Source organism: Colius striatus, chromosome 3 (genome assembly GCF_028858725.1).
Source record: "Colius striatus isolate bColStr4 chromosome 3, bColStr4.1.hap1, whole genome shotgun sequence".
NCBI classification, from domain to species: Eukaryota; Metazoa; Chordata; class Aves; order Coliiformes; family Coliidae; genus Colius; species Colius striatus.
The window spans coordinates 4,377,045-4,390,775 of NC_084761.1; the positions used below are offsets into that span (position 1 = coordinate 4,377,045).

General features: G+C 37.2%; 1 protein-coding gene across 11 annotated transcripts in view; it reads left to right on the top strand.

Annotated features, from left to right (window-relative positions):
- The window catches only part of RBFOX1 (RNA binding fox-1 homolog 1), a 1,234,970-nt gene that overhangs the window by 1,113,333 nt on the left and 107,906 nt on the right, over positions 1-13,731 (top strand). Inside the window, exon 2 of one of the 11 annotated variants that reach the window (XM_061991833.1) lies at positions 1,345-1,350. The exons of the other annotated variants lie outside the window; for them this stretch is intronic. Within the exon in view, the coding sequence (XP_061847817.1) occupies positions 1,345-1,350 (6 nt within the window). The remainder of the gene's footprint in view (positions 1-1,344; positions 1,351-13,731) is intronic. 11 annotated transcript variants of the gene reach the window in all.

A 13,731-nucleotide genomic window follows, 5' to 3' on the forward strand; every position in this document is an offset into this window, starting at 1 on the left:
ATGTAAGAGTTCTTCAGATTTGACAATGGACTATAAGACAGCTATTTCTGAGTGTGATGCTGCTGCTTTAATCTGTTGAGATCGTTTCTTTCTTGTTGAGTTTAGAGAATGATACCCTCCAAGCATCTCCTGAAAAGATTGATTTCATCTCCTGACGATTTTGTGAGATTTCAATGAATGAAAATTATTGTTTTGTTGTTTGTTCTTTTTTTTTCAGAGGAGAACCTAGGGTACAAGTAGTTTAGCCTACCACAGGCAAAGCTGTGACAAAGTAGATTGCAGGAGGTGGATGTCCTGAGCTCAAGGGTCTAGCTTGAGAGAAAGCCTTTTTCCCAGAGCAACAAAGTGTTGTTACTGAACTGCATTTTGAACTTGTATATGCTTTATGAGCACAGGGATTTGAATAGATCACAGTTGAAGCTTGATTTGTGTGAATACAGTGTTTCCAGGTATATGAATATCGAAAAATGCTGGTAAAATCTTCCATTACTTAGGAAATCTCTGTGTTTGCTTTTTGTTTTTAAAAAGATGAAACTCTTCAACCTAGTTTAACTTTCAGATATACCATACAGACCATGTGAAATTAACATCTCCTCGCCTCCTCCTTGGGATACGCTACCACACACAGTAACAAGATGCATCTGTTCTTTTGCTTTAGCATAGTTTCCAGGTCTTTTCCACAGAGAGATGGAATTGCAGATTCAAAGATGGGACATGAATGATATGAGGAACATAACTGCTGCCAGGATCATGGCAAAGGTCAGATGACAAGGGTTTAAAACTCCCTATAGCATGCTAAATATGAAGGCATTCTGCAGTGTTATTTAGCTTTGCAAATAGCTGTGGCTGTCAAGAGAGGGAGACTGAAAACCGGCCTTTGACTTATTGGGTTGTTCAGTGGTAAACCTCCACTGCAGTGTCTTGAGAAAGCTGCAAGAAGGGTGGCAAGAGATCACAGTGTGGATAAGGAACGTAAACAGGACAGAGATCAACTGGCAGCATCCTTCTTGAGGAGGGCAGTACAGAGAGCAAAGTGTCTTTACAGCTCCTTAATCTATTCCACAAAGTTATTTATGTTTGATTTGGGTATATTTTCTGCAATAAATGCAGCAAGCAAGGCCAATAGTAATCTGTATCTTCCTATGATTGCCAGCAAGCAAAATTCTCCGAGATTGAGACTGAATCCTTGTTCTTTCAAGCGTTTGCCCTGCATAAGCATGCAGAGGATGTTAACAGAGCAGAAGATACCCTTTTTACCTTCTTATGGCAATTTTTCCTTCTGGTTTTTCTTTCCTTTTTTTTTAATTACTTTTTTTTTCCCTTTTTCTTCTTACCATCACTCAGGTGCCTGTGGATAGGAGGATAATGCTTTACCCTGCCCCAAACCTCTGATAGCAGAGAAATGACAGGTTTAGGCAGACATTGCACTTAGAGATATACTTTGTTATGCAGTGCTGTTTGTTAGCCATAAATTTTATGAGAATATCTGAAAGCTTACACTTTTGTCTCTCTCATGGAAGGTTTCAGTGCCTCACATGTCATACTGATTTGCCAGGAAAAAATATTTGCACAAGCAACACTATATTTCTGCAATATTTGTAGAATCCATTCATCAACTGCAGTTCTTTTCTCAAAAATGTGGCCATGCATATGGCATGGAGACACTTAACACAGCATATGTACTGCCTGGGTTGCTGTATTTTATGAGGTTTATTTTGTTAAATACAGAGCATGATAAGTAGTTGGAGAATCTATTACTTCAGTAATTGCAATGATTCTTGTACCAGGAGTATTTCCATGTATTGTTTTACTCCAACACACTGTTGAATATTGCAAAAAGCATGACAAAGACATTTGTTACCTATAAAAAAAAAATCTTATTTTACTTTAGAATAAAATTTGCATGAGAAGGTTTTCTCCACATTGACATGAAACCATATGTGAGGCATTTGGTAATTTTGTGTCTGGCCGTTTTCATGAATAGTGGCAAAATAGTTTTACTTAACATTAATGTTTTTGGTACAAATATGTACCGTATGCCAAAGTGACTTTAAATTCAGGCAAAAAGAAATTATAAATGTTCCTAAACAATGGTAGCTAAAATACAGTGCTGCATATGAGCTTTCAGTTTGATAAATACTTACTTATGAGGTCATAAATATTTGAGGTACAAAAGGTTAATGTAGTGTGAAAGGCTGTAAAACACAGCAAGCAACCTGCTAGATCATAATGATGCATTAGTACCTTTCAGTATGAATGCTAGTGGTTATAAAATCTTTGCATTGAATTTTTTCTGTAATACAAGAATGTAAAGCCAGAGTATCTTCACTGTGTAGTTGGACTTGTATTTCTATATTTATTTCTCTTTGTGGAGAAAAATAAAAGGGCTCCAATCTTCTCATAAGTGCCCGTTGACTGAAACTGATAAAAACCCCTTTGACTAATATAATTTCTGAAGAGCATATGTCAGATGTTGTCTATGTACTCAAAGTAAGTAATGCCTTTTTTTTGCCTTCTGTATATTAATAAGTTTCCATGAGATAAAGTAAGCAATAATGCATAAAGGAAAGAAAAGAGGAATAAATTCTGTAAAGCAGTAATGCAATTTACCTTTGAGGAGAAGGAAATACAGTGCTAAATTCACAAAGTGAGCGTTTACTGAATGATAAAATTGACTTTATCATAATAAACTGTAGTATTGCTCAGTCTCAGAAGTCCTCTGCCATTTACAATTGTCTTCAATATGCTGATGCAGCTAATATTTCTTATTTAATATCTACCTCTGTGAAGTGTTAATTTTCATGCTTTGGTGATCATTGCTTTTTACTGAAGCAAAATGCCTCCTCTTACTCCTATATCAGAGCTTATGACAAGATTAGGATAATTTTACTGTAATTAATCTTTTGAGTCAGTTCCACTCTTTTCAATGAGGTGCCATGTCTTGGCCAGATTAAATTGAAGCAGTTAATAAAATCTGGAATGAAATATGAAAAATTTCTGTTTGAAGACCATTCGTACTTTATTTCAGCCTTCTGTGCTCTTTGGTTACAAAAAGTGTTTTACTTTCAATTTAGTCAATGAAGTACACCTGTAACTCAAGGATGTTAAACAGTTTTAGGGAATTAAACAAGAAAAATACCTAGTGGAAAGTATTTAATATAGATACATCCATCTCTTTTATTAGTAATTTTAGATGTTGAAAATCAACACATTCGATCTTTAAGATACAGTTTAAAAGTGGATGTTTGAATTGTGCAAATATATCTTTGGCAAATCTCTGTAGATGGTTATTTTTAGCTTAAGAGCATATTTAAATTTGCAGAAATGCTATGAGCAGCTTCTGCTCTGACACAGTTAGCACAGATTACCTGTGAGAAAACAGAAAGCAAAATAGTCATCTTGAAAAAGCCTCCATTACAACTCTGAAAGTAATGTATTTCTTAACAAATTTGGGGATGTTTTATTTTACTTTGGGCCAATTGGTCAAGCTAGAAATCCAGATAACAAAACTCTCATAGGCCAGTGTATCAAGTTACAGAGATGTGACTCATATTGTCAAACAGTGCTTCACATGACAAAATACAGGATTTCTGTGATAACACAAACAATTATTCTATATTAGCAGCTCATACTCTTATATTAGGTTATGAGGGTTTATGTTTCATACTTCTGGACTGTAACTTAGATTGTTCATTTCGCTTGTTAGGGGTTGTTTTGCTCTGTTGAGTCGTTCTGATTGGCTAAATTGGACATTTCTGCCTCTTCTCTATTTTTTCTGAATTAAACATCCTCCTCATGCTACACTAGTCATGGATATTCTTAATAGAATTGCATGGGAGAGCTTAATTAACCTTTTCTTCTTCCTTTTTATTTAAAGGAAATTTGAAAAAGAAAGTCATGGTTTCTAATTTAATGTATGCACCCTGCAATGTCTATTAGAGGCTCTTCACACGAGTAAGTCAGGTGAGACAGAACTGCTCATCTTTGGCTCACAATTCATTTCCATTTCAGCTGAATGTTCACCTGACATTCTAATTGGGGGAAAGTTAAGAGTCCTGAGTATATGGGTTAATAAATATATAGTCTTCATGAATTTATATAATCTCATAACTGCAGTCATTAAAACATATTGGATGGTTATGCAAATAACTGGAGGAATTTCAAATCATACCTACCATTTGGGAGTCTCTCTTTTTGACCTGATTTCCTTCTTTCATTTTGTAAATAGTAATTGAAAATGCTTGTGATACTTTTCCTCTAGCTATTGAGTGGTCAAGAGTACAGTGTTCAGGAGCAGATGAATTCTTTGCTGAGATAGAAATGAGAAGAAAATAAAGGTTCTAATTAATAGTTTTAATAGCAAATCCATTTCCAGAAGTCCAACAAAGAGCAATTTCAACAGTATTTCCTTTAGAAGCTGGGGAAGGTGTTACAACAGTAGGTGTTCCTAAATGTGAATGCAATTCATGCCATATTTCTGTAAGCAGTTATTTTATCTTTCTCTGGATGAAGTCAATTTAACTACTCTCAATTTATTATATTTCTAAATGGGTTTTACTCTCAATAGCTGTTAATTATTGCTGTAACATTCTCTCATATTAATATCTTAAGTTCTACTCACAAAAAGAAGGATGTTAGCTCATCTTGAATAAAGTCTGTCTTTATAAACCCCCTTAAGTTTCATCAAAGAGTGGCTTTGGGATGTCATAAACTGGGATTATTCCCACAGAGGATGGTGGCTATGTGATAGACATCTGGCAATAGTATTTTTTTCTTAAGTTATGTTCTTTTTACTTCTCAATTGGCAGGAAATAATAAGGCAGACTTTATCTACTGTTCTAAGAATCTCGTGAACATTAAAGCTTAAAGTTACTAATACAAGAAACAAAGCATCTATAGGGAGACTTCAGTTGTTTTATACAGCTTCAGGAGAAGTAGTGGGAAGGACACTGCCAAGCAGAAAGGAACAGAAATCCCAAGAACTACCAGATGATGTGGTAAATATCTATTGTATTTATTTGCATAGTTATACTGTTACACCACATACTATACATGTAATGCAGACAATCAATGGAGGAATATGGGAATCTTAAAAATACAAGTGAGATTTAAAGGGGAAATAGTATAACTATGTGAATTAATGCACAATGAGGAAAGGGGTTTATGCTGGAGTACCTTCCTGTGTATGTGTGTTATTCCTTCCTCTAAAGAGCGCTTTATTTATTTGAGTTATGGCCATCAGACTCTAGATGTTGCAGAACAGTGATGGGAAAAGATGATATATAGTTGTCATTTGCCAACTGAATTTACATAGTTTATTCCATTGCAATTTCAAGCTAAGATATGAAGACTTGTGTTTTTCTGTCTAAGAGTTTGCTTCTCTTTTACACAAAGTAATTGAAAATATGGTTCTTGGTGTTTAAGGGATATTTTGTATACCTCAGAAGGGATCTGGGCATACCTATTATGTCTCTATTATTCCTGCTAGATCACTGTGAAGGTTAGAAAGCTGTATGAATTTTGACTACTTCTAATATTGTGAGGCTATTTATGTCATCTTTTAAGGACATTTATGAGAAAGTTGTCAATTACCACTATCTTTTACTAAGAATGAGAGCGAAAAAGTCCTGATTTGAATGTTTCTGTGAATCGTTTTTTTCATTAGAATTTATGAAAGACCTCCAAAGAGATGTAGGTGAAGAGTGTTGCAGAAGCTGTGTGTTCCAAGACAATCAAATACTTCTGTGACATATGTTTGTGTAATGGAGGAAGGAATGGAAAGCCATGTCTTTACAAATGCATAAATATATGTAGCAAAAACCCAAGAATTAAATTAATAACCCCACATGTACTTAGAAAAGAATATACAGGACATTATAAGATGCAATCCTGGAATAGTCACATTCCCACTTGGGGTAATTGAGAGAATTTTCTTTGAGGGGGGAGCTTTTCTGAATTGTTGCCTTTCTAGAGGGTTTCTTACATCTTTGGCAGTAATTGATGTCAGGTAGTGGATCAGGATAACTGATTGCATGGTGACATTTGTGAAACCTTGTACTTGAAACAGTACTTTTTCAGAAGAAATAGTGTGTGCAGAGAATGCAAGATTGGCCCAGATAATTCCAGTGAGCAACTCAGAGCAGTTGCTGTTAGTTTTAGAATGTTTTATTGTGTGCGTTCTTTCATATAAATAACAAACAGGTATCTTTTTCTTACTCATTTAGACTAAAGTTCTGTTTGAAAAAGTAACTCCAAATATTAGTATTTTTACCATATTACACAATTAAAGTATCTGTGATACCAATAGCAAATATTTGTACAGTCAATAAATTACTTTTTTCAGAGACTACATATTACATTATGTCCTTCATATGCATCTCCAATATATTTGTGTCAGGTAAATTTGTGCAATATTTTCAATACTGTGAGGCTGGACAGTTGCAAATGAAGAATAATCAAAAGGAGGTGGATTTACATCACTCAATTGAAGGACATAAATTTGGTCTGCAGAAACGTTTTTGTTGATGACAGTATTCGAAATAATGGAATCTACTTAATGCACAAGTGTTACATTAAATCATGTGGACTAAAGTAAGCAACTATGAGTCAGAAGGAGAGAACCAGTCTGGTATGTAAGAATAACATGCATTTATTGATGTAGTTTGCAGAGCACAAAAGCACTAATTTTGGTGAGTCCTCATCTGGAGTCCTGTGTCCAGTTCTGGGCTCCTCAGCTCAAGAGGGACAGGGAACTGCTGGAGAGAGTCCAGCACAGGGCCACCAAGATGATCAGGGGATGGAACATCTTTCATACTGACTGAGGGAACTGGGGCTGTTTAGTCTGGAGAAGAGGAACATCTGGAGAACATCTAAAGAGTGGGTGTTGGGAGAGAGGTTGGGACATCCTTTTTTTCTATTGTAGCTAGCAAGAGGACAAGGGGTAATGGGATGAAGCTGGAACACAAAAAGTTCCACTTAAATAAAGAAAAATCTCTTTCACTGTGAGACTGAGGGAGCCCTGGCACAGACTGCCCCAAGGGGTTGTGGAGTCTCCTTCCTTGGATATCTTCAAGACCCGCCTGGACACGTTCCCATGCGACCTGATCTAGGTGAATGTGCTTCTGCAGGGTGCTTCTAGATGATCTCTAAAAGTCCCTTCCAACCCCTACCATTCTATGATTCTATGAATTTCTGTCAAGCAGGAAATTTTTACCCATCCAAACAGATTTTTCTCACTCTGGTTTTAGACTGTCTTCCTTTAATATGTTGTTTACTTGTAATATTCTGGTATCAGTCTTTATGTATTGATCCCTATTGTGGCCATGAGGGCACCAAAAGGCCTTTACTGGCCCAGCTCAGCCTCTCTGGGCTTCCTAGCACACTCTCACCCATGCCCAGGAGCTCCCTTTTGGTCCAGCCCAGGGCACCCAGCCCCTGCCCCAGCAACAGTGTAGGAGCACTGGTCTACCACTCAGTCCCAGCCCTGTTCTGTTTGACCATGAGACCTGCTGAACTGGACTCTGACCTGCTGATTTCTGGTCCTGTTCTGACCTTGGTCCTATCCTGTCACTCTGTACCTGTCTGTTAATGACTGGTCCAATTCAAAGCCTGATTCTTATCCCTGATCCTGATCTTGATTTTCTGACAGATAAAACAGGATCAGCTAGAGTAGGTGACTCATACTATGTCGAGCCAGATGTTGAATATGTCCAAGGATGGAGCTCCACAAACTCTCTGGGAAATTTGTTTTAGTGTTAGACCACTCTCACTGGATTTTATTTTTCTTCCAACATCTAAATAGAATATCCTGTGCTTCAGCTTTTCCTCATTGTGCTTTGTGCTGTCACTGGACACCATTGACAAGGGTCTAAATCCCTTGTCTTTAGTCGCTCTCATGGGGTATTTATGCACATTGATAAGACACATCCACAGCCCTGATCTTGTCTTTTCCAAGCCTCAACTTTCTCATTCTCTCCTTGTTTATGAGACACTCCAGTCCCTTACACATTGCTGACTCATGGCCCATTTGTCTTTCAGGACTCCTATGTCATTTTTTTTCTGCAGAGCTGCTTTTCAGCCAGTCACTCCGCTGTACATGGGTTTGTTTCGTCCCAAGTTCAAGACTTTTCTCTTTGAACTTCCTAAGGTTCCTTTTGGCTTATTTCTATAGCCTGTCAAGGTACCTCTGCATAGCAGCACAACTGTCTGGTTTATCAGTCACTCCACTTAGCTTTGTTTCATCTGCAATCAGCATTGCGGGACTCAGTCCCATTTCTGAGAATTCAAAAGATGAAAGTTTTTAATAATAGCTGGGGGAGCATAGCTGTAACATCCTAGACTGATTCCTGAAGTGAACTACAGATAGCAAAACTATTTGAGGCTGGCTATGGCTAATGGCTTCTCTGCACAGATGTTAGATGGGAATAGATATGTCTTGACTGAAGGAGTCGTATTTTCTAAAAGTTTACATTGTCTCCCAATTAACGAAGGAAAAGTGTTGGGTGAGCTTGAAGAGAAGGATGTAAAAGACTGCTTCTGGTTTACATAAAGCATAATATTCCACAACACGATCTTCTCTGACTTTGGTCAAGCTAGTGGAGAACTTCAGGCAAATTCAATAAGCAGTGATGGTGCAATTAATATTTTATGGAAAAGATAACATCAGAGAATGGCAGGCACAGACATTCAAAACACTGCATCTCTTCTGCAATGCTTCTTGTCTTTGGTTGCAACATGCTGAAATATGAGAGTATCAGACATAACCAGTAGATCACATAAATACAGCTTTTTTCTTCATGGAATGGCCAAAAACTAAGGTTGAAAAATTGCCATCCTGTATAGGAGCAGAGCTGCTGTTTGTTAGGTTGGTGTATACCTCAGTATAAAAAGAGCAATGTGATTTAGAAAGTGGGGGTTTTTTTTGTGAGATAGAGAACCCTCAGATTCTTCTGTTTCAGAGAGTTCAAGAATTGGCTCCTTGGGCTAAGACATGCAAGTGAGCAAATGGAAAGTCACAGCAGGAATTCAGGAATATGTGAGGGGTCAAACAATGAAAAACCTTTTATCATGCTGTCACGTTTTCTTTCTTTTCATGAGCTTGCACTGTAGCAATCAACCATTCTCTCTCAGCATGAAACTCTGCTCTCACCAGTTCACTCAGCAGTTGGTTGTGTCAACACAACTCTTACAAAAAGAGACTTTACATGCATGACATAAGTCTAGTTCAGGGAGGGAATTCCAGAAACTATAGTATATTGATTCCAGCTGAGGGTAAACAGTGCTTTCTAAACAACTCTTCTTAGCCAAACCTGGAGATGTTCCATCTGAAGATGCTTTTCCCCCTTCTTTCAAAGAAAGTTACAGCCTTCAAAGCTGTGTAGCATAGTTTATTGTTAATGGTTTTTCATTTGGACAGATATTGTTAAATGTCATAGCATTGTACAAGGTAGTCACAGACTTGAAAAGAGATTTTTTGTTTAGATGGAGCTTGTTGCCAAAAAAAGAAGAAAAAAAAATTAAGAGAATAAGCTTTATTGAAGCTTTGCAGCCTTTTATGTTGATTTATGAGGGATAACAGTTGCATCAGTTTTTAAACTAATTTGAACATTTGAGAAAGGAATGTAATTCTATTTTATGTGGGGCTTGTGCATGAATGACCATAGGTAATGGTACCTTTAACTTCCTGTGTATTGAGTTATGCTGTTTTTCTTCATATATGAAGATAGTAACTGAGTTGGATAGGAGAACTTATTTAGGGAGAATGCATAGATTTCCAGTCGCTAAGTTATTGCCACCAGCTTTAAATCAGTCAGACAGTCTTGATTTCAGAAGTGTTGTGTCTTGATTTATTGCCAGTGTGTGATTAACTTTCAAAATGTAACTTAGAAAAAAGGGTTTTAGAGCTGTCATAACTATTAGGTATATTTACCTGTAAGCTTTACAAACTGTTTCTACAATTCCTCATCTGTTTGATCCCTCTTCACTTAAACAAACTTAGTAGTACACATTTTTAGATGGCACATCTGCAGTTTTGGATTTTTAAAATGTATCCTATCCATTCTCCATTAATACTTTTATGAGAGAGCATTTTAGCTGCTGTTTTATATAATTTGTCAATGTAACTCTATAATCCCTGAAGTCCTTCTCTAGATAACTGTCAATTTCCAAACTGACTTGAAGTAACCTAAGGCTGTGCTCCTGTGGAAAGGAACAGGCTTGTCTTGGAGCTTTCTCTTACCCAATATCATCTACATATTTTGTAGAATCATAGAATGGTTTGGGTGAGAAGGCACCTTCATGGTCATCCAGTTCAACCTTCCTGCCATAGGCAAGGATACCTTCCACTAGACCATGTTGTTCAAAGCCCCATCCAACCTGGCCTTGAACACTTTCAGGGATGGGACAGCTGCAACTTTTCTGAGAAAACTATTCCAGTGCATCACTATCCTTGCAATTAATAATTTCTTCCTTGCATCTAATCTAAAACTGCCCTCTTTCAGTTTCAAACCATTACTCCTTGTCCTTATGTCCCTTTCTTCAGTTGAGAGTTTAATCAGCTCACAAACTTATTTTATGAAGTGTAAGTTTCCACTCAGATCAATGAGTCTGAACCAACACTCATCTATACAAACACTGGAGCAAACGAGGCAGAGTGGAAGGAACCTGAGTCCCAAGGTGTCACAAAAGGCAGAACTTGTCAGATGTGTCATTGAGGCTTTAGTTGACTGTAAAGCACACAAGAGGAAACAAAAGCTCCATTGTGACAGAGATGAATTTAGGATGTAACCATGCTGAGTAATTTGTGGACGAAAATGACACGAGCAAGTAATTTTTAAGTACCAGGCATACTGCTAACTTTTCTGCTTGTAATGTTTTGATGGATTTATCAAATAAGCTTGTGTAAGATGAAGCTAGAGCTCCTATTCAAATGTTAAAAGTCCTTTAAGCATCTAAATCAAGATTTCTATATTTATTTTCATGTTGTTTTTTTTGATATGTTTGTTGCCTGTCTGGATTTTATGTCTTCCAAGTATTGCCACAAAGTGTTTTTTAAGCACTTCATTCTTGCTATTTAAGTCTTTTTTAAAGGCAACAAGAATTACATCAGAAGTAATAGTCTCCTGATTAAGAGCTGAAAGAGGAATAACAGAAACAGTTGAGTATATCTTTGTGTCTGTGTGTCATTGGTTAATTTATTTGATTTGGATTAAATGAACCAAGAAAACATTTCTTAGTCTGCCCACTTGGATTTATCCTTAAAAAACATTAAAAAAATAAATTACCTTGTGAAAATAAGCCAATAATTCATATCTTTTTGATGTAAAAATATGCACAGAGCATATGCATTTCCTTCTTGGCTACTCAAGCCAGGGTGCAGCTGATTAGAGAACTGTTTTGTTAATTGTTGTTGTGATATTCATGGTTGGAATCAGTAGGTGGTCAGAAATAGTTATTGAATCAATGCAAACAATAAATAATGCACTAAGGAAACCTACTATAATTCCTACTCCCATTTCAGAGTATTGATATGCTGATGGCAATTGGATGTCCTTAACTGAACTTGGCAACTACTTTTAAAAATCGTATCTGCTCTTTATACCAGCAAATTTTGCTGAACTTTTAAGGTAACTCAGTCAGAATCCAAAACATTTATGGCTTCTGGTGACTCCACTCCAAACGTGATTGATATCCTATTCCCTGATATCCTGTTTACTATTTTAGAAGAAAAATCATGAGCCAACAATGGCATCTAAAGCACTATGTAAGGGACAATATTCCATATTGTTAAGGAAGATAGATTGGAGAGATAATTAATGTAGCCAAGTAATTAATAACTCTTTGGTTGCCCTTCAGTACCAGGAGCTTAAAAACGTATCTTACTGCCTCTATCTGTCCTCAAAATTAATGATCTCTTATTTAGGCTGCTAGCTTTCTATGCATAAGCTATCACAATAATAGCAGTACTTTCTGTAGCCTGTGGTATCAGCATCCAGAATGCATCCATCTAGAAATGAAATAATCTGTACTGCTTTAATGTCTTCAACCTGGAACAACAACCCGTAAGCTGAAGCCGCAAACCATGTTCAGTAGCAGGAACCAAAGAAACTGCTGAAGCAAAGCACAGAATTATTCAGGTTCTATTTCATTGTCTGTAAATAGGATTAAGAGATTCTACCAGGTTGTGCTCTCGTGTCACAGTATATCTAAAACAAATGTCCCAGTCAGAGTCAACCACCTTTTATTGTCTCCCTGGTAGTAAATTATATTCATCTGATTGATCAAGGACCTCTAATATAAAATATTCCAGAGGGGGGAGGTGATTGTCTCAGTTGAAAAAGATGCGCTGACATCCTACCCCTTTAAGAATATCGTCAGGTAGACAGACACAGTCTGTGACTGATGGCAGCACTGGAGGCAGGATGCTGTCCATATTCCTCATGAAAAGCACGATTCTGTCAAATCACTCTGCTGCTGATGGAGTCAAGGGGTGACATGACTCTTACCCTCATTCAAAAGACATTCCCACAATTGGCTGTTACTGCCAGATGACCCAGACACCAGGTAATGCTTGGCAGCCCAGTGGAGCCATGGCATTGCATGTGATCCGGTGTTTGCTATGGGTGATTTGGTGAGAAGCTGTATGGGCACATCACTGACCACCTTTCTTATTGCCTCAATAAGGCTTTGTTGGCAGAGATCATTACTGCTCACCACACATGCACATATCTTGAATGTAGTATGAAATATATGTGACTGGAATTGTGTGAGGGCTGTTCCAGTCCCCTATGTCTGGAAGAAAAGAAAGGTGAACTTCCTTGTCTGGTACAAAACTTAAGGCAAATACTTACATTAGATTGCTAGTTTTTTGGCTTAGTTCATACAGAAGAGCAGCCACTTTGTTCTGCCTTTGTTTCTAAATGCTGTGCTACGTGAAGCAATTGCTTTCTTGTGAAATGCAGTGTTATGAATAAATCTGCTCTGTATTTTAAAAGAATCAGACTTGCTGGTCTGTACAGCTTTATCACTAAAATGCCATTCAGCTTGCAGAGTAAGTCTGTCTGTCTCACATTTCATCTCAACTTTGAGAGATGTATTTTATTAATAGGAAAAATAGGCACAATTGAACATTTAACATACTTTTCCAGTACTGAAAGTGAGGACTGCTGTTACACACTAATAGGCTGGACAAATAGGCACTGTGATAGCTCAGTACTTCAGGGATGGGACAAGATGGCCTTGCAGAACAGGGACTTGGCTTCTCTTTACATTTCTTTTCAGAACTGTCATAGCATACCATGACAAAGCAATTGCTTCAGTTTGTTTTCATTTGGTGCTTTGGATAGTAAAATGTTTCTGTAAAACATATGAGAACTGGAACATTTTACCTTTTGTAGTCTGGGAAATTGAGTGAAAATAATGGGAATGGTGAAATTATTTTGTGAGTTGGGTATAACACTGGGGTGAAGTTCAGACCCAGATGAAATAAAAGGAAATTTTACCACTGAAAACAAGAGGGTCAGGGTTTCCCCTGCAGGGTTTAACTCTCAGTGTCTCTGAAACCAAGCATTCCCAGAATATGAAATATTCACAGTTACACTGGATATGTAGCAACATTTTCAAGTGCAATCATGATTATACTGTTTCATTTTTTTTTTTGGTGCATAAAGGCACATCCCACATCTCTGAACTTTGCACTAGATCAGAACAAAGAATAGTGCACATTGTCTTCAG